The 26,386-nt window shown below is 42.7% G+C and overlaps 2 protein-coding genes across 8 annotated transcripts in view; one reads left to right on the top strand and one right to left on the bottom strand.

The window, feature by feature from the left end:
- Positions 1 to 360: 360 nt before the first annotated feature.
- On the bottom strand, positions 361 to 10,657 carry NME5 (NME/NM23 family member 5). Of its 2 annotated transcripts, none has more exons than XM_054080009.1 (6): positions 10,126 to 10,657; positions 8,836 to 9,002; positions 7,129 to 7,334; positions 6,678 to 6,778; positions 5,544 to 5,662; positions 361 to 2,029 (listed from the first exon to the last, which is right to left on the bottom strand). In XM_054080009.1, the coding sequence occupies exons 1-6, from the start codon at positions 10,274 to 10,276 to the stop codon at positions 1,943 to 1,945; spliced, it is 831 nt and encodes a 276-aa protein (XP_053935984.1). In that variant the 5' UTR covers positions 10,277 to 10,657; the 3' UTR covers positions 361 to 1,942. The 2 variants fall into 2 exon arrangements, with proteins under 2 accessions (XP_053935984.1, XP_053935985.1); XM_054080010.1 differs by having other exon boundaries at positions 10,130 to 10,263.
- A 9,746-nt stretch (positions 10,658 to 20,403) lies between these two features.
- The window catches only part of HNRNPAB (heterogeneous nuclear ribonucleoprotein A/B), a 29,802-nt gene continuing 23,819 nt past the window's right edge, over positions 20,404 to 26,386 (top strand). For all 6 annotated transcript variants that reach the window (XM_054079883.1, XM_054079885.1, XM_054079881.1 and 3 more), the window contains exons 1-5: positions 20,404 to 20,563; positions 20,698 to 20,963; positions 23,855 to 24,023; positions 24,109 to 24,267; positions 24,668 to 24,799. In XM_054079883.1, coding sequence (XP_053935858.1) covers positions 20,719 to 20,963; positions 23,855 to 24,023; positions 24,109 to 24,267; positions 24,668 to 24,799 — 705 coding nt within the window. In that variant the 5' untranslated portion in view covers positions 20,404 to 20,563; positions 20,698 to 20,718. The remainder of the gene's footprint in view (positions 20,564 to 20,697; positions 20,964 to 23,854; positions 24,024 to 24,108; positions 24,268 to 24,667; positions 24,800 to 26,386) is intronic.

Here is a 26,386-nt window from a genome sequence, read left to right as displayed (position 1 = left end):
GAGCTTTGCTGGATCAATACCTGTCCTAGGTGTCCAGATACAGTGAGTCAGGATGCCACCCGAGGAATGAAAGCATCTTCTCTTTTTCTACCGTTCCCTTAGGAAAATGGAAGCGAGCACCAGTCAGCAATTGAAAGTATTGGCTCTAATATTAGCGAATAAATCTATGATATGCACACACGTCAATGACTGCATCTTTACATTTGCATGGGTTGCAACATCAGCTGCTTTTGCCCTTTCTCCTGGTAAGGAGTCACGTACTCTCTACAGAGTTGGGATCTTCTATAGGTACAATATAAGACAGACCTGACACAAAAGCAAACCAGAAAACTCCAGCAGTAATGCAAAGGAGACGTTTATTTTAAGCAGTACCACATCAAAATAAGTGAACAAATGCCGTAGTAACTAACAACATACAGGAGTAGGTATCATAAATTCACCAGATTTTATTTTCTGGCATCTTCAAGAGAGAAATCTTTTGGTTTGGCAGACAGGAAACCACAAAGCACAACTGCCTGTAATTGGAGCAATCAGACACATATGGGGGCAATAATTACAGCCAAAATAAATTAGTTGTAAATGGATCTGTCTACTGCATTTCTAACCACCTCAGACTCTGTTCTTCATATTTGAGGGTTTGGGCTTGTTTTTTTTTTTTTCCTTCTTATCCTAAAAGTCCCAAGATTTTTAGGTCTTGGTATTGTAAGGACTGGTTTTCTTAAGTGTTTATTCTCTGGGCTGGCAATCGTGGTTTATTCCACTGAGAAGATAAACAATTAGCTTAAACAAAGTTTAACGTTACAGACAAATGAGTTATGTTTCTGGTAATTACTTAAGTTGAGAAGCAAGTTTTTTCATGAAACAAATTATGAAATTGCTGTTTGTTTAGTATTAGTCAGGCACACTAATATCTCAGAGTTGTGAAAAGAACATTGTTTTCTCCATCTTAGCCAAACCATAAAGTGCAAGGCTTGAAGCAAACAGCACAAATACAGCTCTTTGAAGAAAATTAAAAAGCCTCCCCCACAAAAAAAACCAGTGCAGTTACTTTAGAAAAGGTAGCACTGTGCAATTCACCCCTTGCCTCTCAAATAGAACACATTTAAAGTTCAAGGGTAAACAACAATACAAGGAAAACAACAGAAATCAGCATAAGTTTTAAGAGGTGGAGAACACAGAAAACACCCTTAATTTGAGCTGCTCCAATTAAGCACCTTTCTTTCAAACAAGTGGTGGAAGACAGCTGACTAAAATACACCTTCTTGTGACTTCTAATGGAAATCAAAGATTAATTTATAGCTGCTGTGCCTTTCGCCACTGTGGTGGGAAAGGAAAATTCAATGTACCTTCAAATAAGTCCTGCAAATTACATGCTGATAAAAACATCAGTCTCAAGTAAATCATCTTCAAGAGTGACCTTAGCTCGGTGATGTAATCAGCAATTAAAATTCTATACTTGCCAATATGGTCCCAGTAATTGTTTTCCACATTACATCCAAGCACCTCCATTCATAATGGAATTTGTGTCTGCTAAAAAAAATGTTGAACTGCAAGTCTCAGTTTCACAAAGCACAGGCCAGCTGTAAGTCGTGTGGAAATCTCCCCTGGTGAAAATACTGTTCTCCGCAGCCACACCAAGATAAACGGGAAAGACAGCAGTTAAGTCACACCTCATGGGAATGGTGCCTTTTTCAAATCACCTGACATCATAATTTGTCATGTCATTCTACATTCACTTTGTCAATAGAAAAGCTAGTAGTAAAAAACGGTGGTTAAGTGTGAGGTTATTTTTCCCTTGAAGAGGCAGGTAGTTATGACAGTAACATTTACATCAGATAATATTGATTAGATAGCCAAGAGAGACATAACAAATGACTATATATATATATATATATATGGAACTTTGAATGCTTGCGAAGGTTTCCAGTGAGCTCTCACCCCTTCACCCCTGATGCTCTTCCTTGGTGATCTGATGTTGCAGCCTAGGTTTATTAGGATTGTGTTCAACCAACCAGTCAGCAAGCCAGGTCTATGGAACAAAAAAAAAAACCCAAACGTTTTCAGTGTTACTGTTATTTTCTGTTTAGCATACAGGAGAATATTAGAAGCATTACTTGAAACCTGTAATATCAACACTCTCCTACCGTGCTGTGAAACAAAAACTTTTCAGAAAAAATGGACATATTAATAACTTGCTCTTTCAAAACATTCTTTTCAATCTTCACAGCTCATATTGCTTCTAAATAATTCACACTGACCTTTAGAAGACAACTTTTCCTGGCAATGTCTTTGTGTCTGTATTTGAGCCATATTTCAACAATCTGATCAACTCTGTTGTGGAATGACGCATGAAACTGCTTAATGAAATATCACTCCTGATAACACTCAAGAGATACTTTATCTAATAACCATTCATTAGAAGTGTCAGTCTTCCAAACTGAATTTATCTTATAGTACTTAAAACTTCTAAAACAAAACATGGGTAATTTTTGAAATTCATCTTCTAAGTTTTCCAGCATAGTGTACTTAAAAGAATGTGAATGCAGGAGGTAAGAATGCCATGAGTCCTAACTTCATCTGCCAGTGCCTGGCCTGGCCTTAGGCAAATGAACCCTTTACCTTGATTTCTCCACTTGTAAAGAAAAGGTTTTAACACATCCTTATTTACTTCACAAGGCTGTTGAGGATTAGTTTCTGGAATGCTAAGCACAACAAACTTCATACCATACTGTGAAGTGAAGGAAATGATAGTAGAGTAGACCAGTAAAGCACCAGGATGGAACTTTCCTTTTGTTACCAGGCACAAAAAGATTGGTTTGCAAAGGAAAGAGGCACACAGAGCACTATGACAATTTCCTTTTGAAAACAAACAAACAAACAAACCAAAACCATAAAACACCTTAGAAATATTCCTTGGGAAAATGAGAAATTTTTAAATCATTTGAGCCAAATTAAATTTATCCTGTGTTACTCCAGGAATTGGCTGAGATGAACTCTGTGCTGCTGGCAAGTATTTCTGAGTGGACAGAAAGTTTCTGATGCCATCTTCAGAAAGAGAAAAAAAAGACAGGAAGAAAAAAGAAGAGCCAAATCATGACAACTTCAATTTTTCAGTTCCTGGAAGAATAGTAGAAAAAAAGCACATGCTTTCAATCTCCCTGTAAGTCACCAAGCAGATGAACTGAAAAGCAACAGCCAACATATACTTCTGAAAAAACGTCTAATCAACATTCTTTTCCTTGTGTTACAAGGTCACAAATATTATGGACAGGGAAGAAGAAGCATCTATCACATATTCATTTTAGTAAAGCTATTCACACTGCTTCATATAGCTTAACAGCTTTCTTACAAGCAAAGAACGAAAGCATGCTCTTGATGAAGTTACTATCAGTCACCCCATGGCCGGCAAGAAAACTGTGCTTGGAATGTATAAATTAATTGGAGAGTTAAAACGAAGAATTAGAGAAATGTGACGTATAAAGGTAGAGGGAAAAAAAAAAAAAAGGTTTTTAATATAGTGAAGAGATGACTGAAGGAAAAAAAAAGATGGTAATGCTCTTCAAATATGCAATAGGTTGTTGAAAAAAAATAAAGGGGGGAGATATTACATTGTCTCCAATGTCCCTTGGGGACAGTAAAACGGGGAGCCAGGAGGTAATGGGCTAAAAATTGGAGCACGGGAGGCTTAGCTGAAAAGCTTTTGCTAAAAGTTAGTATAATTAGGCACAGAAACAGATTGCCTAGGGAGACTGCAGATTCTCCATCATTTACTGCTGAAGAACAAGCCAGACAAACATTTGTTAGGAACATTAGATACAATTGGTCTGTCCTTCAGGTAGAGGGCTGGATTAAAAGACTTCATCTCTGTTTTCTAGATTTCTATGGCAACAGTGCCAGACACACAGATAAAGTGAACAGGTTACAGCGCTGGAACAATCACAGTGCATTTAATCAGACCCCATGGCACAGTCCATAGAAACAGCCCCGAATTATTTTCCAGGCTTTTTTCTGAAGTATATCTTAGAAAAATGCAATGTTGATTAAGAACCTGATAATGATGTAGAATCCACAGGGACCAGTAAATTGTCACACTGATTAATTATCTGCATTCTTAAAGAAGTATCAGCGTGAATGACTTGAACTTTAAGAACACAAAACCCACTTATCATAGTTTTCCAGATCAAAGACAGTTAATTTTGTTTAGAAACTGAAAACAACATCATGACATAAAAACCCGAAACAAATCAATAAAAAGGAAACTCCAGTCCTTGCACTAAGAACTGTAACTTGAATGACATCCATGGTTAAAAGGAATAATATGTGAGAGTGATGAAGGAATCCAGAGCCAGGTACAAACACAAGACAGAAATCAAAGTAAAAAGTACAAGTAGTAATAGGATAGTGGGAACCCGGCAAACCAAAAAGAGGATTTGTAATAATGTGCAGGTGCATGAGAATCTGTACATAACAGGGATAATTTGTAACTTTTTAGTAGAGAAAGTTGTCCTATGTCATCTCAAAACAATGAGTCTGGAATGAAGTCAAGAAAAATTGTATCCTTAGTTTACCTTAGGGCATTTAAATGCTAAAAATCACACCTACAGGAAATCTTAGATGTAAACAAGGCGTCTGCTGCTAATTGAATATGCAAGTAGAAGGTAAGCACGTGCATATGGATCTTTAACTATGAATTCATAATGAACCAATAAGAAAAATGATTGTATCCAAGTTCTTTGTTTAAATGTGTATAAATACAATATAAGCAAAATGACCACGTGTGCTGTCTGTATTAAACACCCAGCAGCCTTTTCTGATCAGAACTCCATGCTGTGTGTTAACTGGATTTAAGCACAACAGGCGAAGAACTATATTTTTTGGGACAAGAGGAAGGCAAGAGGTATCAGTTTGATAACTAGAAAGAAGTCACAAGAAGACAGAATTTTCTGTGATTCATTTTCCTAGTGAACCATGGAGCAACCTAAGTAAATGCTAATCAATGCCGTAGAGTCAAAATAATAGCTTACCCTAAGGAAGGATTCAGAACATTGATTTAAATACAGGTAGCTGATAAAATATAGACAGCCTTGCTAAGAACTCTTACAGTATTTTACTCAATTGTTTAACTACTACCAGTGTGATTAGCATCTAATCTTGGTTAATATCTATGCATGAGAGCTATTTCATCTCAAACTCACCTCAGAACAGTAATTAAAGTAAAAAATAACATTTGACATGCTATGATAGTGCCCGATTACCTTTCCAGCCATCTAATAAACACACACGTTAGAAAGAGTTCTATAGAATTCACCTAAAACCCTGTCATTTCATCAAGGCTGATTTCATTTAGTCCTGGCCCTCATTTAATCTGTAACAAACCAACCACCTTGAAAGGCAAATGTTACCCAATAAGCTCACCAGCAGGTAGTTAAAACAGTACAGCTCTTTAAGAGGAGTAGCTTTCCCATACACAGGGACCACAGCACATTACTAACACAAAGTAAATATATTCAAAGTGTACAACAATACTGATATATTGTACATACCATTGGATCTGCAGGCTTCTCTTTACACAGGGCAGTGAGCCCAGCTAGTAACGTAGGCTTTACATAAAGGTTCAAATAATCCCGAGCTCTCTGTCCAGTTGGAATTGGCTCCATGATCACTGTAAAGAGTAACCACAGGTGTTGGAAAGCAGGCTGTAGAGTGATTAAAAAAGGCATTCCTTCAAAGGTTGCTTATATATGAGCTGCTGTTTTCCTTAATAAGTTAATAATACATAATGGTTTTTATAGTTTCTCCCACAACAAACTTCAAAGAAACTACCTGAACCCCTTTACAGTGTCCCCAAGGCCACCTTACTAATTATAGACAGTTATCAAAGGGGAAGAAATCTGATCATCTGGGGAAAATCTATGTGGTTGAGGATGCACTGGAGGCAGGAGAGAAACAATGTATTCCACATGTAGTACTTCCTTCTTGCAGTGAGAGCTGCTTTCTGAAGACCCTAAAAAGCTCCCCTTAAGTCCAGCTCTGTCATTAGGGTGTGGAGAAGAGACAGGGCTCACATCAGCTAAGGATGGTAGGGAAGCTAACAGCTTTTATTAAAATAACTGATGCAGCTGACAAGTTTTTCTAGCAAAGTTTCCCTTACATCTTTCTGTCTAAGAGCAAAGTCATCTTTCAACTATTACATTACAAACAAGAGATCCTCTCCCAGTCCTTCAGGGTTTATGGCCCATTTCTCCGGCACTTAACTTTGGAATTGCACCATCATGTAAGCATCTAGCTGCTGTTGAACAGGGATTACTCAACCTGAGCCCAAGCAGACAGTCAATCTTCTCAAGTCAACGGGAGTCCCCAGGCTGACACTGCCAGAAAGACCTCTGCAATATAATAGCTTCCCATTTCCTCTCATTTACCAGCTTTGTCTGCTCCAATTCCAAGACCACACAGCTTGAAGAGTAGTCCTTGTACTATAACGACTCTTCAGACACATCTTGGTACGCCTTACACAGCAGAAAATATCAGCTTCTACACAAACAGACTCACTTTCTCAGAGGTTAAAGAAACCAAGCCTCTTCTAAAGCTAATTTTACCGAGTGTCTGGACAGGGAAGTAGTAACAGGGATGGACACTACCCTCCCAAGGATTGGCAATGCAGTACTTGTACCATTTACCTTCTGGAAACATGAATCGAATTTCTCTTTCTGCTAAGAAAATGCTGTGACTGCCGTGAAGTGCATTCCTCAGATCATCAGTCCCATAGATTGCTCTTAAGCTAAAAATAGGGGAAAGAACTATTTGGTAGGCAACTGCAAATCCCTTCCCTTTATATTCTAAGAGCATATAAAAGCAATATTAACTAATTAACAAGGCATTGGCTTGATTTTGTTTTTAAACAAATTAAATAGCTACCTAAAATTTATGTTAATGCACTCAGCATTCCCCATAAAATGGGTGAACTTTACATACTAAAAAGCAAAGGTGAAAAGCTATGTTACACACAACTTAAGAAATACCAGGTCACTCAAAATCTGTATCTCTATTGTAAAAGAAAAAAAGGGGGTAAGGGGCACAATTCTGGTCTCAATTAAGAGCTGAATTCACCAAGGCCTATCAGCAAGTTACCTGTGAGGGTGAGTTCTCCTAGCCCTTATGCTGTCTGATGGTCCAAGCAATTCCTTCCAGTACGAGACTGCACGATGTCTGGCAAGCACCATAGCAACTAAGGGTCCAGAACTCATATAGGCTGTTAAATTAGGAAAAAACACTTTTCCATACTGGTCTGCATAAAAGTTGCTACATTGCTCTGGGCTTAATTGGAGTTTCCGCTTCTACAAAGTGTAAAAGAAAAAAAAAATAAATGAAAAAAAGCTTGCCAAATGAAGATAGCTCACCACCTCAGATAGGATACAGTCCTCATCCTCAAGTGCAGAACAGACACCGGGTAAGGTTCCAGCCTAATCTGATTCTCTCAGATCTGATCCACTTTGAGATACAGAGTAACAAAGAGCAAGAGCTTTCCAAGTTAATTACAAAGACAAACAGGCCATTTCAGTAAGATGCGATTTTAGCCTACACAAACTACAGCATTTAAAAATCACTAGATGACTTAAAACATAGGTAGGGCACAGTACAGAAAAAGTGAAAAGCATTCCAACAGCAGAATTTAATTACTCAGCTGTCCCAGCGCAGTGTTCTACTTTTAAACAAGTTTCTCTTAGGGCCACACCGTTAATTATGCATTTGTTCTATTTTTCATTCAGTATTCATGCTTTAAGATTCTTTCAATAGCTGACCAGCCTGCAGGTGCCCAGGATTAGGAGAATTTTGGGAGGTTTCCAGAGGGCACAGAGCAGTCACAAAGAGAGAAGTAAAGAAATGTCTTTAAAATGCATTCACTTGCAACAAATTCCTAACAACCAAAGACATAAGAAGGTGCTGTAAACACCTTCTTATTTAATAAATAAATATTTCGTTCTCACATCTTCTGATATATTTTGTATAAATGAAACAATAAGAAAAGGGAGGAAACAAAAAAGGAACAAACGTGGAAAACGGGCATTTACAAGAAAAATTATTACAAAAAAAAAAGTAACAAATATCTTAGGAAAAAACATATCCCTCGAAATTTTATTTAGAAGCGCAGCCGCCGCTCGCTCAGCGCCACAGAGGTAGCTACCGTGTGCAAGGGCGCTGCCGTGGGGCCGGAGGAGAAGAGTGGCGAGAAGAAGGAGGAGGTGGCGGCGGAGGAGGAGGAGGTAGAGGGGCAGGCGGTGCCGCCCCTTGGCCAGGCGCGGGGGCGCAGCGCCCCCCGGCGGCCGCCTCCCTCCCCAGCAGGGGCAGCGCTGGCTCCGCGCTGGACAAACCCCTCGCATCAAGCGACCCCACCTAAATATCTATAAAGCAAACTTACATTAAAAACAGTGGAAACGAAAAATATGTCTGCTCGCAGCTTGCCAGCTCTCTAATTCAATTAACCCTCTAAGCAAACGCATGTTGTATGACACGCTGTGATGCCGCAACGCCATGCTCTCCAAAGAGTTACTTTGGAGAGTCCATGTATCTGCTATCTACATTTGCTAAATCCGGTTTTGTTAATAAGTCTGTGTTTTCCTGTGATAAGCAAAATATTCAGTCTGTTCTGTTCCATCCTATGCACCAATAAAATGTATCGTTTTAGAATCAGGCAGCTGCAGTTGAGGACACGTGAAGAATACAAATCAATTTTTGGACACACTAGCTTTTAGTTACTGGCTTGACAGACGAAAGTTAAGATAAATACTGTGCTAACTTATCAAGTGCAGTTATTTTCTTTGGAACACAGCCCCTTACCTGAGTGATCAGGAATCCTGAACGGAGAATGAGATCCTCTATTTCCTCTTCTTTACCAATGACATCTGGTTTGATGAGGGCCAGAGTTCTTTCCACAAAAACCTGAGGTTCAGGCATTAACATCTGCATCTTGGCTTCTAAATGAGAATTCAGGTGCCCCTTTCGTACTGCAACGACACCAGTTCATGGTATTTGGGGTTTGTCAACTGCAGTGACCTGTGGTGAAGTTTACTGTGTACTCTAGGGATGAAGCAGATTATCCCCATGCCACAACAGCCAAAGTGAGATTTTGTTTGGACTAGTTTGCACTCCGTAGTTCACACTCCCATTTTCAGTGCAGCAACATTTTGTGGAAAATAAGCCAAAAATTAAATGTTGTTAGCCAATCACAAAGTGTAAACTATTCTAATATTTTGGTAAACTCAGACAATGTATGAGGAACAGAGAAGCGTTATCACACACTTTGCTCTCTGCAAGAGTGAGCCAGGGTCACAGGCTCCCTGCACTCCCACATCCTCTGTCCACCAAATGTGTGCTCCATCAGCCCCAAATTCTGTATTCCCATGCATGAAGACTGCAGTGTGCACTTACTACGATCCTACCTGTAATCCACAGGTTATTCCCCAAACATTAATTTCATTCTTACACTTATGGACTCCTTGACAAAGAGTTTTCTAACTCAGCAGATCAAGCCATTAGCAAGCGATTAGGATACAAAACTATTCTGTGAATAGAAGAACTTGTGCAGCGGGGTTTCCTGCAGACTTGTGACTACTTATGGTGGTCACACTGCCCTCAGCCTCCTCACTCACAGCCCCAAGTCTCTCTCTGTCTGCACGGGACGACATACAGGTACTCAGCTGCAGGGCCAGCTCCCTGCGGCAGAAGCCACATGGAATTATGAGATCTACCTGCCTTCTTCATAGAGTCATAGAACGGTTTGGGTTGGAAGGGACCTTAAATATCATCCAGTTCCATCCCCCCTGCCATGAGCAGGTACACCTTCCATTGGATCAGGCTGCCCAAAACCCCATCCAACCTGGCCTTGAACACCTCCAGGGACAGGGCAGCCACAACTTCCCTGGGCAACCTGTGCCAGTGCCTCACCACCCTCGGTGTGAAGAACTTCTTCCTAATGTCTAATCTAAATCTTCTCCCTTCCAATTCAAAGCCATTAATGGTGGTCACACAGCCCCAGGCCTCTCTCTGTCTGCACGGGATGACATACAGGTACACAGCTGCCTTGCCTGCTCCTTGCTGCAGAAGCCATACGGAATTGCTGAGCTATACCTGCCTTCTTGGGCGGGATGATGTTTCTGTGCCTTTGAGGCTCCTCGCTGGCTTTCAGATTTGAGAGAAGAGACTGTGGAGGAAACAGAGAGAACTGAGCAGAAGATGGATGGGGGTGCCTTTGCCTCAGAGCCAGGCAGGAATTACACATACTGGGAGCCAGAGAACCCTGTCACAGGCACTGGCAGCCCAACACTTTGGAATAGCAGACCCCAATTCTTGCATTGCCAAAGACACACAACAATTACCTACAGACAGACAGCAAGAAGTAAGGAACTGGAAGCTCTTAATACAGCCCTAAACAATTGTTTTCATGCTGCTGTATCTGGACATTGGTCTTCCATTTCAGATGTTACCCATTTTTCAGGCACACTATTCCAACTTGGTTTATACTGAGCCTCCCATAAATCACAGAATCATAGAATGGTTTGGGTTGGAAGGGAACTTGAACATCTTAGTTCTAAGCCCCCTGCCAAGGACAGGAACATCTTCCATTGGATCAGGTTGCTCAAAGCTTCATGCAACCTGGCCTTGAACATCTCCAGGAATGGGGCAGCCACAACTTCTACGGGCAATCTATTCCAGTGCCTCTCCACCATCAGTGTTAAGAATTTCTTCCTAATGGCCAATCTAAATCTCCCCCCCCTCCAATTTAAAGCCACTCCTCCTCATCCTGTCACTGTGCCCTTGTAAAGAGCCCCTCCTCAGCTTTTCTAGTGCCCCTTTCAGCACTGAAAGGCACTTAAGGATCTCCCCAGAGCCTTCTCCACGCTGAACGACCCCAACTCTCTCAGCCTGTCCTCATAGCAGAGGGCTCCAGCCCTCGGATCATCTCTATAGCCTTCTCTAAACCTGTTCCAACAGTTCCAAATACTTCATACACTGGGGATTCAAACTATTCTGATTCCAGAGCGGAACACAGGACTAAGGCAGGGTCTCCCCACAGCACAGGGGCAGAATCATGGAATAGCGTGGGTTGGAAGGGACCTTAGAGATCATCCAGTTCCACTCCCCCCTGCCATGGGGAGGGACATAACACTGGATCAGGCTGCCCAAGCCCCATCCGACCTGGCCTTGAACCCCTCCAGGGATGGGGCAGCCACACCTTCCCTGGGCAACCTGGAACAGGGTCTCGCCACCCTCATAGTGAAGAAATTCCTCCTTATGCCTAGTCTAAATCTGCCCCTCTCCGGTTTATACCCATTGCTCCTGATTCTATCACTACAACCTTACGTAAACAGTCCCTCACCACCACATATTCGCATAAAGGGCAATGCGACCGAGACACGAGCCGTTTCCCCCGCCAGCGGCAGGCGCAGCTCCCCGCGCTCCTCGGGCGCCGTTGCCGGGCGGGGCGGCCACAAGATGGCTCCGCGCCCCCGGGCCGCGCGGCGCCGGCGCGGCAGCCAAGATGGCGGCGGCGAGGGCCGTCCCCGCAGCGCCCCCCCGCGTGTGGAGCGAGGCGCGGCGGGTCTGAGGGAGGTGTCCAAGATCTTATTTCGAATGATTAAAAAAAAAAAAAAGCTTTACAGAATCATGGAATATGATAAGTGTGATATATATAATATATGATGAATGATTCTGTTTGGAGAGGAGGGCTATGAAGGTGATCCGAGGGCTGGAGCACCTCCCGTACGAGGACAGGCTGAGAGAGTCGGGGTTGTTCTGCCTGGAGAAGAGAAGGCTCTGAGGAGATCTTAGAGCTGCCTTCCAGTACCTGAAGGGGCTGTAAGAAAGATGGAGAGGGAGTGTTCACAAAGGCTTGGAGTGATAGAATTGAGGGGCACTGGGTATAAACTGGAGAGGGGCAGATTGAGACTAGACAGAAGGAAGAATTTCTTCACAATGAAAGTGGTGAGAGACGGGCACAGGTTGCCCAGGGAAGCTGTGGCGCCCCATCCCTGGAGGGGTTCAAGGCCAGGTTGGATGGGGCATTGGGCAGCCTGATCCAATGGAAGGTGTCCCTGCCCATGGCAGGGGGGTTGGAACTGGATGATCTTTAAGGTCCATTCCGACCCAAACTATTCTATGATTCTATGGAATGGTTTGGGTCATAAGGGAGCTTAAAGTCCATCCAGTTCCATCCCCTGAGATGGGCAGTGACACCTCCCACTGGATGAAGGTCTCCAAGACCCATCCAACCTGGCCTCAAACACCTCCAGGGATGTGGCAGCCACGACTTCTCTACGCAACTTGTTCCAGTGCCTCCTCACCCTCAATGTGAAGAAATTCTTCCTAATGTCTAATCTAAATCTTCCCCCTTCCAATTTAAAGTCATTTCCCCTCGTCCTATTGACACCAAAAGTGCCATCAAATAAGCTCTCTAAGATGCTTCTTTGGATGCAGACAGGTTGGCCTTCTGGGCTGCGAGTGCACATTGCTGGCTCACATCGAGCTTCTCATCGACCAGCACTCCAAGTCCTTCTCTGCAGGACCGCTCTCAATCACATCATCCCCCATCCCATATTGAAACTGGAGATTGCCCCACCCGAGGTGTAGGACCTCACGCTTGGCCTTGCTGAACATCATGAGTTCAACAGAGACAGGAAAGCTGCATTCCCTGGGGATTTTGACCAAATTTTACCACCACTGTGCCAATACCCTTGCTCCCTGCACATTCCCTATTTCCCCAGCTCTCCAGGGCTGCTCCCTCTTGGAGCAACTACATTACAGCCGTCACCCTCTGCCATGATCTCCCCTGCTGCAGCCTGGCCCACCACCTGGAAGCTGAGGTGTTGGGTGCTGTGGCCTCTCTTCGCCACCCGCCCTGTTTACCGCGGGCAGGGCTGTGCGTGCTGTGGCCGGCTCCGTGGCTGGCTCTGCGGGCTGAACGCCTGCCAGCTGGCCAGCTGCTATCGGGGTGTGGACCAGCAAACGGCACCGATAACTGCTGAGCTCGCTCCGCAGCCCTGCTCCACTCCTTCGGGTCTCAGCCTCTCTTATTACCCATTTCTCACAAACTGTGTGACCCAAGGTGCTGTTAAAACTTCTGACCTGCTGTCGAATTCAGCTGAAATTGGCTGTTGCAGTTGAGTCCTTCAGGTTAACACAGGTACACAGGAAAACACAAGAATACAGCTTTCAATAAATCAGGCAGAAAGTAGCTGCGAAGGAGAAAAGACAAAACCCACACACACTTCAAGGGTCATAGATGCTGACACTGTATACCCTGAGCAGCACAGGAAATAGTAAATTTAATGCAAAAGCTGGATTTAGTGTAAGAAAAATCCACTTTGCCTTAATCTTTTTCATGAGCAATGTAAATAATCTAAAAACAGAAAGGAGAAACAAAACTACGTGATCACCTCTTTGCAGCCAGTTTGAAATATGTTTAAAAACCAAAGGTTGAAGCTGTTTTTTATTCACATACTTTTAAAAATAAAGGTTCCAAGTGCAGAAGACAGGCTGTCTATTCAGATACAGGCTTTCCTTCACTGATAGAGGCATACAGCATTTGTTTCTTTTAACAGAGATACCACATCCAATATTTAATTTGAAGACATTGTAAACACTGCAACTACAGAGAGATAATGGATAAACATATATTTTTTTTTTTTTCTAAAAAAGGCTACTAGAAAGAGTTGACTGGCTTTTATTTTAGTTCAGAGATAATTCAGCAAGAGTTGTTTCTTTTCCAAGTCAATAAGCAGCCCTAGCTTAGAATTCGCGGTTCAAAGGCTTTCTCAGCCTGGATGAATACTTCAGAATTATTGTTACATAAGAAACAGTGAATTTAATAGTTATGTAAAACATGCTAACATCAATTTATTGCAATTTCTTTATTGTGTGCATTGTTTTTTCAGTTGAAAAATAAAGGTGTCTTTCTGTGCATCCCTTTAGGCTGCAGTTTTGCCGGAAGCCGGGGCTTGTGCAATTCAGTCCCCGCCACAGGCCCTCAGTCTGTGTCAGAATTTCTTCTCCTTGCTGTTTCCAGAAGCATTTCTGGAGGGTGGAGATTGTCTAATTTTAGTACCTTGGAGAATCCGCCGCTCTCCAATGAGCGGGTGGCTGCATCCGGAGCTGCAGCCAATTATCTGGGGTTTCCTCCTGCTACACTTCCCACAAAGGTTTAATAATGCAGACTTACAAATTTAAAGTGGCCCCACATGCTAAGAGAAAATAACATTGTACTCCCTAACAAAGACATATCTTTTTCACTTCAGTAGAATCCCAAAGGTTTCTTCTAAAGCTTTAGATTCCATAAACCTGACCTTACGACCCTATTTTAATATCATTATCTTATGTATATTATCTTTGTAGCGCTTGAAAAAGTATTTCTGATAACTAAAAGGCTGGTCTGAAGCGCCTTCCCTAACTTCTGGGATGTGGTTTTAAGAAAAGAAACAAAAAATTTAAAATTATTATTACAATGTAATGAACTGTTATAGTTCTGACTATTTCTCTGGGCATAGCTTTGCTGGTGTATCTTATCTGCTAAGCGGTTTAACAAGCCTTAGCTGTCTCACTTATTTTTAGCTGGTGTGGAATATAACAACACTGAAAGACGCGGCTGCAGGTGCATTTGTGTTCTAGCAACAACAGATAAGTAACTTTTAAAAGAAAAATATTGTTTCAGAGCTTTGCACTCCAATACTCCAAGAAGGTGGAGAAAGTAAGGTCTTGTAGACTGTTAAAAAGAAAAAAAAAAAGCAGAAAAGAAAAACAGAATGATGAAAATCACTGTGGAGAAAAGCTAAAGGAATAATACTGGCTAGTCGCACTGATTAAAAGTGAAGCTTGCACATCTTTTAGCCTAATTTTCATTTTGATGTTAGTCACAGAAAAATGTATTTACTTTAGTAGTAATTTAGCTATACATTTTTCACACGTGCAACTTTCATCCATCACTGACTTGTTTTTTACTTCTGTCTCTCTTGATAAACTGTCATGCCTACTCGCAGTACTGGCTTACCTTCAGCACTTGCTTCATCCATGCTTGCTTTTGCAGTTCAAGGTGTCTCTGACGGAAATGCTGTGATCAAGCTAACTTCCTCTCCTGCAAGCCTGCTCTCCCCTTCATTTTTGCCTTCTTACAGCTAAGCAATTCTACTTCTGCAGCTTATATGCACACCTGTAGTCCTATTTAGCTTTGCATTGCTGCTGATTAACCCTCGTCGAGCATTCCTTTCTGCTTTGTCTACATGCTATCTCGCTATTTTCTGTATAAAGTTAGCAAAACACTCTCTTGATGCTTCCTTCCCCTTTCTACAAGTCTCTAAGTGGCAATAACAAAAGTATCATCTATGCATCTTCTGTAACTCCATCACTTGCCCTGTTAACCTCATCCTATTTCATTTCCTGATCTTCCTCACACCCACTCTTTCATTTGCTCGCAATTTTAGTTATTCAGTCTGCTCCGGCCCCCGCACCCACACAGAAATCTTTGTCTGTTTCACATTAAAATAAAATAAAAAAAAAAGGAGCCTTTGGTAGAAGTGCCTTTTTTTCATCACACTTTTACAAGTCTCCCAATCGCATCTTTTGTCTGGTTCTACCCTAAACCCCCTTCAGACTTGGTTTTGCTGCTTCTTGTCATCTGAAGGCTTCTCAACCCATCTTAAACCAATCTCTTAATGGGCCTTCAGTCACATTTAGCATAGCTAGTGTCCTGTCTTAGCTTTTGCAATTATTCTTATGTATTGCTGCTTCACTGGTTGCTGTTCCAGCTTGGATTGTCAGTCCCTTACCTCATGTTTCTTTCCTTTTTCAGAGCAGTGGTGAGTGCTGTTCTTGTCTCTCCTTCCTTCCCTTTTAGCTCATAGTTTAGCATCATCATTGGCAATTATAGACACGATTACCTCTCATTGCTATTCAGATGTCTCCATTGCAATTTAAAGTCTTGGTAATGAGCAAGTTAAACAAACCAACTGCCTGAAAACCAACCCCTTTTCTGCTGAGTTATTTTACAGCCAACTGTGCAAAGGAGTGGGTAGAACCTTACAGCCAGGAATGTGTGGTTTGGGCTCAGATGGTTCAAAATGGCTGCGAAGATGTCAACTAAGATGTGATCTTTGTTATTTATTGACACAGCTGGGAATCTTGTTCAAGCTTTCCTCAGCTCATGTATTGTTGACACCCTTTTCTCTGACCTCAACAAATAAATCATTTGTTTCCATTCAGAAAGCTCCACAACACCATTTTCTTAGTTCTTCAGTTTAACTATGTTAGTTACCCACATCTTTCCAAAAAGTCTTCTCTAACCCACACAAAACTGTTCCTCTTCAATTGCAAGCCCATTTGCACACTGATCTGGTCCTACATATCTTTTGTTTCACTGTGAAAGGATATCTCCTGTTTCCTGCCAGCTGGTACAACTGAATTCCACCACTGCACTTTCAAATAAATATATATATACTTTGTGTGTAGATACTGCAGATAGATACTAGGCTTTTACCCAACCTTTTGGAGCAGAAACACTTGCACACGTTTGCTCTTTCATTGTTCTACATAATGTTTAACATAATACTGGCTTGGATTATCCCTGAGGCCGCTAAGCTCAGAGATAATTATTCAGGGTGATACTATCCACAATGAATAAATGAATGTATGAATAAACCAATAAAATCTTTTATTTGGCAAATTACGAGAGGCAATTAGTTAAATAAGGCTTTGTTTGAAGCTATATTGTCAATGCCTCCGTAAATGCATGTTCTCTTCATCTTCATTCCATGTAGCATAAGGCATTCTTTTTGCCATTCTTATTTTGAGCACTTATTTTCAGCCCTACCATTAAAATTAATGGAATTACTTGCATAGTTGTTATTATTCAAGTTATTTATTTATACTGTGCATAAAGACGAACTCAGACAGAGGCTTCCCCTAGTATGGTATTTTGTGTATAGCAGGCAGTCTATGACCTGAGATGCTTACAATCGGGTAAGACAAGACAGGCATCGGGTGAAAGAAAGGAATAAATTACATGTGCAATTTCATGGCAGTGAATGATATGTTGGCTTTCTTTTTTTAGAAGAGGGGGAATAGAAAAACCAACATAATGGAACTAATAAGGATATAGGGAGGATAAAGAAGAAATGGAAGGGAAACTGGTCTGAACAGACAACAAGAGTAAGGTTTGGAGCAAGCAGCAAGTTTGATAGAAAAGCAAACTTGCCTAAGATGAGGAAGTCCATACGCAAACAAAATACACTGAATTTTGGTCAACACCATGAATAATCACAGCAATTACAGGATTAAAAAAATGGCAAACAGCAGTAAATGTGTCATGAAAGGATGATTACCACTCAAGAAGGTTTATATGTATTTTTCTTACATTAACCACAGGCTTTGAGTGGGGAGTGAAATGCAGGGTCAAAACCCAAGTCACAACCCAGAGGAATTCTTTCAAATTACTTGTGGCAGGATGGAGCCTTGCAACCACATAGTTACCCTACTCTTAGATATGGGACATGTAAGGCATCAAACAGCTAGTAGAAGGGACAGCTAGGAATCACAGAGAGCCTTGGCAGCTGGGAACTGCTGTTTGGAATTGTCAAGATGGGAGTGAGATGGACCGGACGAGCAGAAATGGCCAGCTGGAAAAGAGTACAGCTTTAAAGCAAGCACTGTTAAGAAGGGAAGAGGTAATGTGTGCCAAAGTACCACTGCAAGGGCTATGAAAGGAGTGACAAGACAGGTTCAGCAGAGCAAGAAAGAGAACTGGAAAAGAAAAGAGAAAAGAGCAAAAAGACAAAGGTATAGAGAGGCCCAAATTAAATGACAATCATTCAAGTCCTTAGCAAGGCTTGATGAAGTACAAAGGAGCTGTTTGGGGCAGTGAATCTTGTAAGGAAATGAAGTAATAAATATATCATCCAAAGCACTCAGGTTACATCCATCAGCTGAGGCTAAACTTACATGACAGGCTCATATAAACTGCTGCCAATCTCAGTTTGCTCTCAGGTGCTGGTCTATAAACTTGTAACTTCATCACAGATATATTTCTGCAGTCAGCTATGTACATAAAAAAACTGCAAAAAGAAGGAGGACAGGGCACCAGGGTGGTAGCATTTACCATTTCAGCCAGTTGGATCAACCTGCAAACACCAGTTTGGCTTTAGTCACCTATAGTGACTTAAGCAAAGGCATGGTGTTTTCCATGGTATTTTCCAACTGAAGCAGGCTAATGGCATTCTATAGATGAATGCAGTCAGCTGACAGACTGTGGCTTAGTTGGTTTTAATAACAAACCATACTTTTTTTGGAGCAGTCCAAATAGTTTTACTACCTAAGCCAGAGCTGCCCAAAAAAAATCAAAAGAAGTTCTCTTGCTGAATGTGGCAAAGTTCCTCTGAGATGCAATAAATCAGAATAAAGCGTATCTTATGAAAAATTTCTTTGCTTCTAACATTTTATTTAAGGTTCAACACAAGAAACCCAATTTAAATATGTTCTCTGAAGATGATTATTTTTATCAGACAACATATACAACCTGTCCTGTGGATGCTATGGGTTTCAAGTGTGCTGGTCAGGTGTTCTTTGTACCCTCTTTACTAGACCTGACCTCACATAACTTTGTTTCACTAACTTTAGCCTAAAGAGCTGTTGCAGGGCTTGTCCGTGGCTAACCTCCCCTATCAGCAGCATAGGTGGAGATAACATCTTTGAAGATAAAGTTCGGAGCTATGTAGCTTGGGCTGTAAGTGTAGCAGAATACTTACAAATCAATCTCCTTCTCCAGACAGAGCTGACAAATCACACATATTCCACTATGCTCCCATATTCGTGAAACTGATTGTGTTGGGCAATTATTTTTACATCGCTTAAAGACTTTTCCATTTATAAGCAGCAATAATGTGACAGGCTGAGGAGATTTACAAAAGCAAATAGCCACTATGGCTGAGGATTCAAAATCCAGAAATTATATATGAAAATACAGTGCTGTCTTGCCACACGTGGACATGGATATTAAAGCATGGATATTAAAGGGTCATTTTGGACCCATTAAAGGGAAGCTCGTGGCAAGTATCACCAGCACCAAAGCAAAAGAGTGGCTCGAGATTCTTGGCTCTACTGAGGGGCTATTTTTCATACAATCTCCCAACACTAAGCACAGTCTCATTTTTTTTCCTTTTCCCCTTAAGAGGTCTGGCTTATAGCCTGAAGAAAAAAAGAAAAGATGGATCAGGCCCTTACCCTCAACGTACCACGCTGTTGCTATTTCATATTCATCTTTAATGATGTTATTCCATGTTCATCTTTAACGCTCTGCTTGTACTGCTACAAAGCTTACAGAACCAAGCCTAACGTTCCCCGTTACCAAGTTACTACCTCAGAAACTGAATCCTGTGGAGGATAAAGGTGCTCTAGAAGCAGATCGCTGAAGGACATCCTAGACCGGATTATTTAACAACATTTATAAGCACTGTTTTATTCACAGGTAGCTACCTGCACTCTCTCTGACTTGTTTCAGAGGATGAACATAGGCAAGTTGAGCCAGAGGAGATATTTGGCAGAGGGTGGAACAAGCAATAACATATGCACTCATTAGTACAGAAAGTTAGGTAATAGTTGTTACTTTTTGCCCACAAGCAAAGGGCCTAACTTTATTTTCTATTTTAACATGTGGCAGTAAGCTTCAGCTGCCTGTCTGAAAGCCAAATTGATGTGGATAAGCTGGGTGTTTGGGACAGCACAGCATACAAGAATTTTAAGTATGATTACAAGGAGCCGTCTTCTGCACTTTTCACGCACAACTTCGTCAACAAGGCTGACATATCTTGGGCAAAGGGAGTTCAGGCCTAGGCACACGCTCGGGGTTCCTGCTCCCAGGGTTATGTAATACCCAAATCGAAGTTTCCATTAAAAACAACGCATCCTGGCCCTCTCATTTGCTAAACCAGCAGAACTGCAACCACCAAGGAAACCCTGCGGCACTGGAGCCACTGCCCGCGCGTACACCCCGCCTGGGGTCACACAAGCGCGGCGCTGGAAGCAAACCCCGCGCGGCCCCCGGACCCTGTGCGCTCGGGCGGGTGCGGAGATTCCTCCCCGTCACAGTAACGTTCACAGCGGAAACGAGCACCACCACCGCGTGCGCACGCAGCGCCGAACCCAGAGATGCCAGACCCGGGCCGCCCGCCTCCCCAGTCCCGCCGGCCGCCATCCGCCTGCCCCCGCCCCCTCACGTGACCACGCCCCTCGCAGACCCCGCCCACTCACTGCAAAAGATCCAATAGGAAGCTACGAAGGGCTTGAGTGACAGGCGACGCCGACCAATCAGAAGGCGTCTTATTGCCTCGCGGCAGCGGCTCCGGCGCTATAAAAGCGGCCACGCGTGAGGGCCGCGGGCCGGAGCGTACGTGTCTTGGGGGGTGCAGGAGGTGGCGGCGGTGGGGCCCGAGCGGAGCAGCCGTGGGGAGGGATTGCCAGCTCCGGCGCGAAAGGGAAGGTTTTAATCCGATTCCGGCCGGCCCGGATTTTATTGGGAGTGGGTTTTAAAGTGAGTACGAGCGGGAATGGCGGAAAAAGGCGGGAGGGCGGGGGAGGGGCGGGCTCGGACCGGATCAGACCGGCCCGGCGGGCGCGGGAGCCGCCTCGCTCACCCGCCTCATCGCCTTCCTTTCTCTCTTGCAGGCGCCTCTCGTCGCGGGCACCATGTCCGAAGCGGAGCAGCAGTTGGCGCCGGCCCAGAACGGGCATGAAGCGGCCGAGAGCGCCGGGGAGCAGCAGCAGCAGCAACAGCAGCCCGAGAGTGGCGGGGCTCCGGCGGCGGCGGCCGCGGCGGGCACGGCCGCGGCGGGGGGAGCCGGGCCGGCGGCGGCCACGGCGGGTACGGCCGCCAGCCAGAACGGAGCAGAAGGCGACCAGATTAACGCCAGCAAGAACGAGGAGGACGCGGGGTAAGCGCGGCGGGCTGCCGTACCCCCACCCTGCCGGCCCCGGGGCGGCCGGGCCTGCAGCCCCAGCGCTTCCTTTGTTCTGGAGCTGCCTTTTGTTGGCGCCATGTGGCGGCTGGGGGAGGGGCGCTGAGGGCGTTTGTTGCCGTCTGACGCCGTAAAATGGAAGGGGATTTACCTCGCCTCGCAGCCCGCGTTTTTTCCCGTCGCTAACGAAAAGAGGGAGTTGTTTTTCTGGCGAGGGGTGTGGGCTGGAGTAAACTTTCTAGGGAATTGTGTGAGCGATCGCTGCTGGCGTCGGGGTGAACGCAAACACGTTTTATATAACCCGTATGAAAAAAATAATCCTGGCTTTGAGAGCTTGTCGGGGTAAACCAAGTATTTTGGGAAGCGGTGGAGGAGAACGGGCGTGATTAAAGCAGCATGCAGTGTGCTTAAACCAGTAGTGGCGATTTTTTGTGTACTCTCGTGCAGCATTGTCAGGAAACAGCTTCCCTCTTACGAGTTATTTTTGTAGAAGTCTGTAGTTTCGCTATGTTTTGGTAGTGACATGCCCGTATACAAAAGTTATTTCTTTCCTGTTATAGTTCTTCTGTTTATGAATGTACGTTTATGAACATTGCCCTCTGTTTCTCGAGCGGGTCTTTGTTGTTAAGGCTACCTCATGTGCTTAATTGGAGCTCCCTTTGTTATCCCAGGGCCCTGAATCAGAGGGTTACATCTCTTAGGTTGAACAGAGCTGAAGCCACAGTAGCGTAATAGATTTTGGCTGCAAGGGAAGAAGTAAGACTTGCACAAGTTTCCTATAAACTCGGGCCGGATGTACCTTCTGCAGACACTGGAAGGATTGAGAACCAGGCGGTTTAGCTGTGTGCAAATTTTCTTTTTACTTATTTGGTATTTTGCCCTGAAAAGCGAGCAATAATCTTTCCCTTCCTCTCATAGGAGGCGACAAGTTTCAACCTCAAATCCATGTGTAAGGGAACTTATAAGAAAAACAGTTATTTAGAGCGATTGACCTATATGGAAAACCTAGTCTTGTGCTAAAACAAGCGCTGTCCAAGGCAGAGTTCAGGGTGCTGACAGTATTTTGTTACGAGCTGGATCTAGGTTTGATTTAGCTGCGGTAATAGCGAGAGGCAAAAAAAAAAAGGTATATGTTAAAAGTGCAATTATACAGTTTGTGTGGCCTGTAAAGCTAAAGCCAAAGAATTTGGTCTTCATTTCAAAGGCCCTACCTATATTGTGTTATGTAAATATATGTAGGTATCATCCATTCCAATTACAAAACAAAGGATTGTAAATTATAAGTGTATTATCTAGTGCTGTGGTAAGAGGTGAATTTAGCATGTGGCCATGTCTGTGTATCACAGCTCAACGCGATGGCATAAAGCAGCTAAAGCAGCCTCCAGACAAATTCATGTCATCCCTCAACCACTGAATTCCTCTTGATCATTCTGTAGGTGTAGTAAATGATGATAGGGTATACTATGGAAAACCATGGCCAGTCTATACTGATTACAGCAGTCATGTTTGGTCAGTAAACTGTTGTGATGAGGAGGAATCCATCAAGTTCCCTTTCTTTGCATCTGTTACTGAAAGGCTTGGTAAACTTTGTAAGACCTTTTCTGTAAGAGTTTGTTGTAGTGGCTGCAAGAAGCACACAGGCTTTACTCGGATACTGTGCCTTGTGCTGCACTTGTCAGTTAAGACTGCACAGCTTGATCTGAAAAAATAAGGGTTTAGCCCACAAATGATATGGTTTCATCTAGCTTAAGGAAGAAGGCAGCAAAACCATAGCACATAAACGTTTATTATGTTGCCTTTTGAACATAAATGGATGCTAGTTTTTGTGAATCAAAGTTACACATAAACACCCAAAGCCAATTTTACTTAAACACAGGCCAGTTTCTAAAGTGCTGATACTTCTAGTGACAAATCTAGGTTGTCTCTAAACAAAACCAACCTAAACTGCTTTAACCTGTAGTTATATAAAAGATACGAATACTTTTAAAAGCTTAGTTTGTTACCTTGGAAACTCTGAAAATAAAAAAAACCAGCCCTGTTATTAATTAATGTTTTCATTTGAAGTGAGGTATTTGAAAAGTGTCTTGTTGACTGATCTAAGTTTTATTAGCTTCACTTCCCTATTGCTCCTCACTAGTATTTAGTTCTTTGAGATGCTTCAGAGGACGTTGTGTGGGAAAGTGGGCGGGGAAGTACTTTATTGTGTCACTTCATGAAAGTAAAGAGTAGTAGTGAAAATAACTCCTGTGGTACTGATGAAGACAGAACTGGGCTCAGTAACTGAGCAGGAACAGGTGCACAATGCAGGAGCTAAGGCAGGTCCAAAGTCTTATCTGTTATGTATGTGACTGTTCTTGGATGCCCTAGATCCCTTTTCTAAATTTTGCAGATTCTTGGGACAAACAGTTGTACAGCCATTTGTCCGAATCCTACAAGAGTTCAAGTATTTAGCTTTTGATGCTTTATTCTATCATGAATGCTTTCAAAGCAGTAGGAATTGTCCTATGCTCTTTCCAAAAACTGAGTTTGTGGTACTTGATAATCAGTACTGCTTTGTTGCAAGTTACAGAATACTGTTAAAACAATGTAAGTTGCTGGTGAGGAATATATTAAGTGGGTTTTTTTTTTTAAATTTCTTGTAGCCTGTAATGAGTCCTAGTGTGCATTGTGTCGCTCCCTAAAAATGATGGGGTGATGGCGAAGAACCTACTGATATGCATTCCTGTAGTACCACCAGCTTTTGACAAAAACAGCTGGTTCTGTTTCTGACAATGCTGCTGAGTATACTACTGTGAACTTCTTGCTGCATGTGCTGTTCTGTAAGTGTTTCCTGGACCTAAATAACTCTTCTCTTTTTGAACTTTCAGGAAGATGTTCGTTGGTGGCCTCAGTTGGGATACAAGCAAAAAAGACTTGAAAGATTACTTCACCAAATTTGGTGAGGTAACCGACTGTACGATAAAGATGGATCCTAACACAGGAAGATCCAGAGGCTTTGGATTCATTCTCTTTAAAGAACCTGGGAGTGTTGAAAAGGTGAATTTAAGCTTTGTATTTCAGATTTTTAAGTTCTAGGTGAAACTTTGTGGCTTGAGTTAACTATATCAAACTTATCTTTCAGGTTCTGGAACAGAAAGAACACAGGCTAGATGGACGACTAATTGACCCCAAGAAGGCCATGGCAATGAAAAAGGACCCAGTGAAGAAAATATTTGTTGGTGGACTAAACCCAGAAGCCACAGAAGAGAAAATCAGGGAATACTTCGGAGAGTTTGGAGAGGTATGTAATGTTGCCTTAGTAAACACTGGAACATACTCTCCAGTTGCTGTTTAGTTTACTAATAATCTGTAACCTGCAAATTAAATTAACTTTAGGTATATTGTCTTTAACTGATCCAGAGCTTTTCCATACTGAAAGCAAGGAAGGCGTAAACTGCTGTAGATGCTTCCATTGCTAGATACCCTTGTGTTTAACTCAAACAATTTTATCTGATGTTAAAATCGTTGTAAAGAGTTGTAAAATGGAAACCTGTGGTCTGAAAGCCAATGTTAGTTTAGAAAGAATATTGCAACTTTGGTGTTGCATAATATGCATAGATGGGAAACATGCTATCCCAAATGCCATGCACTTAACTCTTCTGCTAAAAAACAAGTCTGAAAATAGTATTCCATGTCTTCAGATTGAAGCAATTGAACTTCCAATGGATCCAAAGACCAACAAAAGGAGGGGGTTTGTGTTCATCACTTTCAAGGAAGAAGATCCAGTGAAGAAGGTTTTGGAGAAGAAATTCCATAACGTCAGTGGAAGCAAGGTAGAAACTTTGGCTTGTAAATGTTTGTCTAAGTTCAGTATAATACCAATACATCTATCATCTAAAATAGATTTTTGTAGACCTCTGGTTTCAAGGGACCCCAATTACAATAAGGAGAGCTTGCAGATTACCACAGGTGTTTTTGCCATCAGCTCAAGTTGCAGAGGCTACCAAGGTTCTTTGCCAGTACTTGTGGCTTTAATATTTATGTTCTAGGGGCTTTTGGATGTAAAGTATCTAATGGCATTCATTAATATATGTGGAAACTCTTAAGTATTGGTCTGGCAATAGAAACCATTTCAAGTGATACATACCTATTTTCAGCATAGAGCACTTGCATAAATGCAAGACTTGCATACTAACTTTGTAAGCAGCTGATTGGAACTGGCTTTGTCTGACATGGGGACAGCTTCTGGTCTTTTGATCAGAAGATGTCCTGCAGCCCTCTCTTCTACCAAAACCTTGTCACACAAACTCAATACAAGGATCCAGACAGTAAATGTATGCTTATGGCAACTTGTAACTGGTCAGTGGGTTATGTTGACTACTGTAAAAGCTGACAGTGCTTATCCTTGGGAACAGCTAACAGAGGCTCATGAGTTAAGCTATTGAGAAGAAGACTGTAGGCAAATGTGTGCTGGCTGGATATGTCCCTCTTCCCTTGCTTCATGGCCAGTGCCAATCATAAGCAATCTTCACAGACTGACACAGTGACTTAGATTACACTTCCTTAAAGACTGGTATTGACAGCACAGCATAAACTTTGGCAAACGTAATGCACTGGTAGTTGTCAAGACACTGTAGTTAGCAATGAAGTTTATTTTCAGGAGAGATGACTGCTTTTGAGCAAAGAGCTGAGAACTCTTCTGTGTATCTAGTAACTGTGGCTTGGTTGTGTTATAGTGATAATAAAAGCATGTTACCTTAAAGCTCCTCTGTGAAGAACCGCTAGCAGGCCTGCTTGGGTACTGCTATTCCAGGGAGTTGTTACTTTCACAGCAGCAGTAGCCTTCATCTCAGGCGAGGCACAGATTCAGTAGCTAGGAAGCTGACTGGCAACTTGAACTGTAGCTTGAGAACCTGTCTTGGAATGTCAGTTCTGGTTGGTTTTAGCTGTTCTTAGTATTTGATAAGTGATGATTTCAAGTGGTAGATGTAATTCATGGTCCAACATGGATGCTTGGTCTGTAGAGGAGAGGGTGTTTGAAGGCTGCCAGGAAAACTCATTTTGGTGCATTTCTGAGAGCCTTGTTCATTCAGTGCATCTTAGGTGAGGTGGTTCAATAGCAACAGCCTCATCTTCGAGGCTGTGCCAGGATAGAGTTGCTGTCCTGAGGTGGCCTAAGCACCTCTTCCATGTTAGATAATAGGCAGTATTAAAATACTATGAAAGCAGTGGCATGCTTTGGCTGATGGTGACTAATCCTCCTTTTCCTTGGGGAACTTGGTAGTAGAGTATAAGCAGCATAATATACTCCCAAAGCAGTGGCCTGCTTTGAGTGGCCAAAAGTGACTTGCCTTTGCCCAGGTGGCACAATAAATCAGATTGTTCTGGATCTGCTTTAGTCCTGGGTGCATGATGGAGCA

This window comes from Cuculus canorus, chromosome 14, assembly GCF_017976375.1.
Source record: "Cuculus canorus isolate bCucCan1 chromosome 14, bCucCan1.pri, whole genome shotgun sequence".
In the NCBI taxonomy this organism is placed as follows: Eukaryota; Metazoa; Chordata; class Aves; order Cuculiformes; family Cuculidae; genus Cuculus; species Cuculus canorus.
The sequence above is the reverse complement of the archived record's forward strand: the minus strand, read 5'-3'. Positions and strand labels throughout refer to the sequence as shown.

Bases quoted from the DNA above. Each gene is read 5' to 3' on its own strand.
- NME5 (XM_054080009.1), bottom strand. From the start codon at position 10,276: ATGTGTAATTCCTGCCTGGCTCTGAGGCAAAGGCACCCCCATCCATCT. The intron at 6,779-7,128 runs GTAACTTGCTGA...CCCTATTTTTAG, and splicing joins AGGAGAACTCACCCTCACAG to CTTAAGAGCAATCTATGGGA. The intron at 5,663-6,677 runs GTAAATGGTACA...TACTCTTTACAG, and splicing joins TCGATTCATGTTTCCAGAAG to TGATCATGGAGCCAATTCCA.